Source organism: Salvelinus sp. IW2-2015, linkage group LG34, assembly GCF_002910315.2.
Source record: "Salvelinus sp. IW2-2015 linkage group LG34, ASM291031v2, whole genome shotgun sequence".
NCBI lineage: Eukaryota > Metazoa > Chordata > Actinopteri > Salmoniformes > Salmonidae > Salvelinus > Salvelinus sp. IW2-2015.
The window spans coordinates 3,182,180-3,188,886 of NC_036873.1; the positions used below are offsets into that span (position 1 = coordinate 3,182,180).

The following is a 6,707-nucleotide window of genomic DNA, read 5'->3' on the forward strand; positions in this document are numbered from 1 at the left end:
TGGTTTGAATCCCTGAGACGACTAGGTGTAAAATCTGTTTGTGCCCTTGAGTAAGGCACTTAACCCTAACTGCTCCTGTAAATCGCTCTGGATAAGAGCGTCTGCTAAATGACAAAAATTAAAATGTAAATGTAATAAACTTTTAAAACTGTAAGAACAACAATAATTCAAGAAACGTCAGAACGAATCAAATTTACAACCCAAACAAACATATTAACATACTCCTCATTAACCCTTTGTTAACTTGAATTTTAAACAGGCTTGTAAATACCTGTTTTTAGAGAGACAGTATACCTAGGCTAGAATGTGCATCTGATGCACATTCAAATGTCATAAAAAATCAACACTGCAGAGCTATCCCTGTCCTCTGCTGTGCCTTGATTGTATTACTGCTGATGATATTTGGAAATGTGCATGTACACCTTGGCCCATCTACTGTCGCTATCCCCAATTCTGACGTATGCTCTGATATCTGCTTCACTGATTTCTGCTCTTGTAAAAGCCTGGGTTTTCTGCACATTAACACTAGAAGCTTATTACCTAAAATTGATAAATTGAAAGTGTGGTTTCACAGCTCCAATCCAGATGTGTTGGTCATTACTGAGACGTGGTTAAGAAAGAGTGTTTTGAACACGGATGTTAACCATTCTGGTTATAACCTTTTTCGGTAAGACAGATCTTCCAAAGGTGGTGGAGTGGCAATCTTTACCAAGGAACACCTTCAGTGCTCAGTTGTCTCCACCAAGTCTGTCCCCAAACAATTTGATTTGCTGGTTTTAAGCATTAAACTTTAAAATAGCTCTTTGTTGACTGTTGCTGGGTGTTATCGTTCACCATCAGCACCAGCCTGTACTCTACCTGCCCTAAGCTCTTTCCTGGCCCCTTACACTAAGTCTGAATTTTTCCTACTAGGTGACTTAAAATGGGACATGCTTAAACAACCTTACCAAGTCCTAAAGCAATGGGACTACCTAAATCTTTCTCAGATTATTACCAATCTCAAAAGGTATGACTCCAAACACACAGAAAAGGCTACTCTCCTTGATGTTATTCTCACAAATAATCCTCATAGGTATCAGTCTGGTGTTTTCTGTAATGACCTTAGGGATTACTGTTTTACAGCCTGTGTTTGTAATGGCTGCTCAGTGAAACAACCTGTCCTGATTTGTCATAGACGCTTGCTTAAAAACTTTAAGGCTCCTTCATGACCTTGCCTCTGTAAATTGGTTTAGAATCAGCTCTGTCGAAGACACTTGGACCTTCTTTTTTGATATTTTCAGTGGTATTGTGAACAAACACGCCCCCCATAAAGAAAATTAGAATTAAAAACAGGTTCAGCCCCTGGTTTGATCGTGATCTGGCAGAGTTACTCCACCTCAAGAATTCCATTTGGAGAAAGGCTCGGCTATTACGCATTCCTGCGTCTGTCTCCCGAATCTCTTCATACCAACGTGACAATGATGTCACCATTGCCTTTGATTCTAAGCAATATTGTGCTGCTATTTTTATTGACTTGGCCAAAGCTTTTGATACGGTAGACTATTCCATTCTTGTGGGCCGGCTAAGGAGTATTGGTGTCTCTGAGGGGTCTTTGGCCTGGTTTGCTAACTATCTCTCTCATAGAGTGCAGTGTATAAAGTCAGAACATCTGCTGACTCAGCCACTGCCTGTCACCAAGGGAGTACCACAAGGCTCGATCGTAGGCCCAACGCTCTTCCCAATTTACATCAACAACATAGCTCAGGTAGTAGGAAGCTCTCATTCATTTATATGCAGATGGTTCAGTCTTATACTCAGCTGGCCCCTCCCCGGATTTTGTGTTAAACACTCTACAACAAAAATGTATTAATGTCCTACAAGCTTTCTCTGCACTTAACCTTGTTCTGAACACCTCCAAAACAAAGGTCATGTGGTTTGGTAAGAAGAATGCCCTCTCCCCACCGGTGTGATTACTACCTCTCAGAGTTTAGAGCTTGAGGTAGTCACCTCATACAAGTACTTGGGAGTATGGCTAGACGGTACACTGTCCTTCTCTCAGCACATATCAAAGCTGCAGGCTAAGGTTACATCTCAAATTGGTTTACTCTATCGTAATTGCTCCTCTTTCACCCCAGCTGCCAAACTAACCCTGATTCAGATGACCATCCTACCTATGCTAAATTACGGAGACGTAATTTATAGGTTGGCAGGTAAGGGTGCTCTTGAGCGGCTAGATGTTCTTTACCATTCGGCCATCAGATTTGACACCAATGTTCCGTATAGGACACATCACTGCACTCTATACTCCTCTGTAAACTGACCATCTCTGTATACTCGTCTGAAGACCCACTTGTTGAGGCTTAAGTAAGCAACTGGAATGAGCTGCAACAAACACTCAAACGGGACAGTTTTATCTCAATCTCTTCATTCAATGACTAAATCATGGACACTCTTACTGATAGTTGTGGCTGCTTCGTGTGATGTATTGTTGTCTCTACCTTCTTGCCCCTTGTGCTGTTGTGCCCAATAATCTTTGTACCATGTTTTGTGCTGCTGCCATGTTGTGTTGCTACCATGCTGTGTTGTTGTCTTAGGTCTCTCTTTATGTAGTGTTGTGGTGTCTCTTATCGTGATGTGTGTTTTGTCCTATATTTTATTTTTAATCCCAGCCCCCATCCCCGCAGGAGGCCTTTTGCCTTTTGGTAGGCCGTTATTGTAAATAATAATTTGTGCTTAACTGACATGCCTAGTTAAATAAAGGTTAAATAAAAAAWAWAAAAATAAAGGACAGTTGAATATTTACCTTAATGAGGTGATGTAGATGGAATAAAATAATTATATTGTATTCTATTCTACTATGTTCTTGCTAACACTGTTCTTTATAAACAAATCTGCTCTGGGCTTGAAAGATACTTGAATCGGAGACTTGACGTCTAACRTAATAGTCAGTACCGTATTTCAAAAAACAGCGCGCATACCCTTTTCATTTAGCCACACCTTTTGAGCTATGACGCCGGCATTAATATCCGTTCTCTTCAGTGTAGACGGAAGTGAACAGTGACCAGGAAAAATGTCCACGTTAGCGTTTTTATTGTCGTTTATTAACACCATGGAACTCAAAATATGACTATTTTAACTTCACAGCATTACATACTCATCACATGTAGTCTTTAATTCGCGTTGGAGGAAGGACTTGTTCGATATACTTTATCTAGGTAACGCTAGCTAGCTGCTAACAATGGCTAACTGTATGGTTTTTCACACTCAAATAGCCTCCATCATGGAAGTGCTAGCGAATGCAGCCGTGGCCGATATCTGTAAACTCGTAGACGACGACTATGCAGTGTTTCGTTTGGAAATAACTCAAAGCCAGAAAGAAAATAGGGGATTGCGGAGGAAACTACAGCTACTGGAACTGAAGACGGCACGAGAGCGCGTCCTCGCCAGTCGTCCCAGTAGTGTCAAGATTCTCGACCGATACAGAGGAATCGCAAGAGGTACATCAGGGGAGGATGACTCATAATACTGGCTGGATTGGAGCAAATGGAATGACATCAAACACAATGATTCACATCATTCTACTAATTATGTTCCAGCCATTACCATGAGCCCGTCCTCCCCAATTAAGGAGCCTCCAACCTCCTGTGATGTTCATATATAGCTCAGCACAGTAGCCCTGTTCCCCTCTGCAAATGTGTTCAGATGTGTTACCCAGAATTTGGTCTTGGTTACTTTTTGGATAGTATGCAATAATTCCCCAGATTACTTAACTATCTTACGCAAAGACACAATATCATATTCTAAACAGGTTCTTGATTTACTGCATTTCCTATTATTTCCTCAATGAAAACAATGTGATGCCTGGAACACAATACATCGATCAATATATAGTATACCCAGAAGTTATGCGAACTGTTGTGTTTCATCCTTGCCAATTCTAGATCAAAACTGTCAATAGTGTACAACATAGCGGTAAGCATTGACAGTAAGTAACCTAACCACCTGTCCCCCAATCACTCTCTCAGGTGAAGGACATCTCACTGGAGGCCACAGGAACTTTGTGAAGCCAGCGGGACACAATACATGGAGAGATGACCAACCAATCACTGTTGACGAGGGGAGTGGAACCTCAACCCAGCACGTTATCGTGATAGAGGTTAGTGTAATAGTGTTGCGTTAAACATTTGAGTTACTTTGTAAATCAAATATGGCCCTTTTATTTCGGAAATGGTCCCCTCAGCTATGTACATCATTTATCTGCCATAGAGGAGCTTGTGAGACTTCCCTATGACATTGTTATCAAATAACCTCTTCTCTACTTGTGTCAGTCTGCAGAGGCTGCAGGTCCTGGGGTCAAGCTGGATAAGTCTGAAGAAGAGGAAGACCCAAGGCACAGCAGAGACATCCAGACTGGAGGGGCTGGAGCGCACCCTGTAGCCACGGAGGACCACGCCTCAGCGCAGCCCAGGACCCGACACAGCATCACGGAGGTCAGTGGAACGCTGAACACCGTCCTCAAGTCAGAGACCGACACAGAGACTTTAACTGTAACACAAAGGATTTTACACACAGGATCTGACCATAGGTCAGACCCGGAGAGACTGGGGCTGGGGGGACTGGGGTGTCCTCCTGTTCCAAGCTCAGAATATTTACTCTACGGTAACCCGAGCCAAAGGAAGGTTCATTCCAATCCTGATTCAGGTGATGTGTTAAATGCTGGCGATGATCCGTGTTGTTCTTACACTACAGAGATGGACCCTGGCAACATGCCCTTGGGTTTAGAGACACAGACTGATCTGTCTAGAGGGCACTGGAACCAGTGCAGTAGTGGTGTGTACTCTGAAGGGTGCCTAGATAAGAAAGGGGAGGGTCTGGTCGGAGATGAAGTGACTGTGAAAGTGGAGGGCGACGTTCCTCCCACATGGAATGCAGATAGTCACCTAGGCGACGGACACTCACAGGGCAGAGATTTCTTAGATTACAGGGAAAGCTTAGTGTCCACGTCGATGGGGCCTTCCGATTCACACGGGTGTATCCTTTTCGATCAGGTATTGAACTCAGATGACAGGRCTAGAGCCCAGGCTCGGGGAGGGGGAGCAACATCAGGCAGTAGTAAAGAGAAACGGTTCCTCTGCATGTTCTGTAACAAAGGCTTCAGCTGCCTCCAGAAGGTGGAGATCCACCAGAGGGTCCACACAGGAGAGAAACCATACAGCTGCCCCCAGTGTCACATGCGCTTTGCCCAGTCTGGCAGCCTGAAGAGGCACCAGAAGATCCACACAGGAGAGAAACCCTTCAGCTGCCACCAGTGTGATAAGAGGTTCTCCCGCCAGCACCTGCTGAAGACGCATCTGAAGGTCCACACAGGAGAGAAGCCGTTCGCCTGTACACACTGCGGGAAGAGGTTCTCAGAGAGGAGCTACCTCAAGATACACCAGAAGAAAAACCATTCCACTCTATAGCTTCTGACTTGTTGATCACCTCCTGCATTAAAAACAAACATTGATTGTCATTGTTGTCAAGAGAAAAGATCCACAGATGCATTTGGATTAACAAGATTAACAGATTTCAGTGTTGAATATTCAACACTATGTAAAGTTTCCCAACTGGCGGGTGAGTTTTCTGAGCAATTAAAACTAATACATTCGTATATGGTTTTTATTGACATAAAACACCAGCAAATCAGGTCCAATTGATTTAAATTTTGGAAATCTCTTCCAAAGTATTCCCATGCCTAATAGAAAGATATATGGGATCATATACAAATTTAAGCAAGATTTGAAATTATTATATTTTCGTCAAATATATCTGTTTGAGCTTCTTGCGGTCAATTTGCAGTCTACAAATTATGATTATGTTCCGGCCCCTTGACCATCTGCAAAAAAGATCATCGGCCCATGGCTGAATCTAGTTGATGATCCTTGACTTAGATGCACAAAGTAAACTACAGTAGTGGGTTAATTTCCGCAACAACGAAGAGTGTTGAAGCACGAGGCTAAACAAGTAATAATGTGAGTAACAAATTTCAGTGTTGAATATTCCTGGGTAGAATATTGCATCCAGACATTGTGTGATATTTAAGGCATATATAAGCCTAATGAATCTGTTTCAGATTGTTTGTACTGTACATTTGATGTTAAAAATGCATTACTTCCATTCAACCACCAACAAAAATTCCCCAAGACACTTTTAATGAGAAAATAAACGCAATTTATCAAGTAAATACAGATGTGTATCTGAGATGTGTGTATGTGTGGTTTTCATATGGTCTATTTAAAGTGTGTTTTTATTTAATAAACACAAAATGGGACGTTTCATTCTAAGACTTTCATTATACTCTCTTTAGTGTACGTCACATCTGATCTCACCCTATTCTGCATAAACACGACGTTATAACCAATATACACTTACTAAATATATCTACACATACCCACCACAGGAGGCTGCTGAGAAGAGCATGGCAAATTGAATGACGTCAAACACCTGGAAACCATGTGTTTGATACCATTCCACTTATTCCGCTCCAGTCATTAACACATCTCGTTCTCCCTAATTAAGGTGCTACCAACCTCCTGTGATACCCACACGCTAACAAACACCTCCTGTACACATCAGAATGTTTTGTCAGGTTTGTCTGATGACTTTTGACTTGTTTTTACCCACAACATATTAATGTCCACCATGATGGGTTTAACAACAATGAAGTCATTCTCTAACTACAGTATAGA

At 42.2% G+C, this 6,707-nt stretch overlaps 1 protein-coding gene across 1 annotated transcript; it reads left to right on the forward strand.

The window, feature by feature from the left end:
• Positions 1-2,999: 2,999 nt before the first annotated feature.
• On the forward strand, positions 3,000-6,296 carry LOC139023660 (uncharacterized). Its single transcript, XM_070437222.1, has 3 exons — positions 3,000-3,476; positions 4,005-4,135; positions 4,308-6,296. Exons 1-3 carry the CDS (start codon positions 3,218-3,220, stop codon positions 5,439-5,441), a joined length of 1,524 nt encoding a protein of 507 aa, XP_070293323.1. The 5' UTR covers positions 3,000-3,217; the 3' UTR covers positions 5,442-6,296.
• The last annotated feature ends 411 nt before the right edge of the window (positions 6,297-6,707 follow it).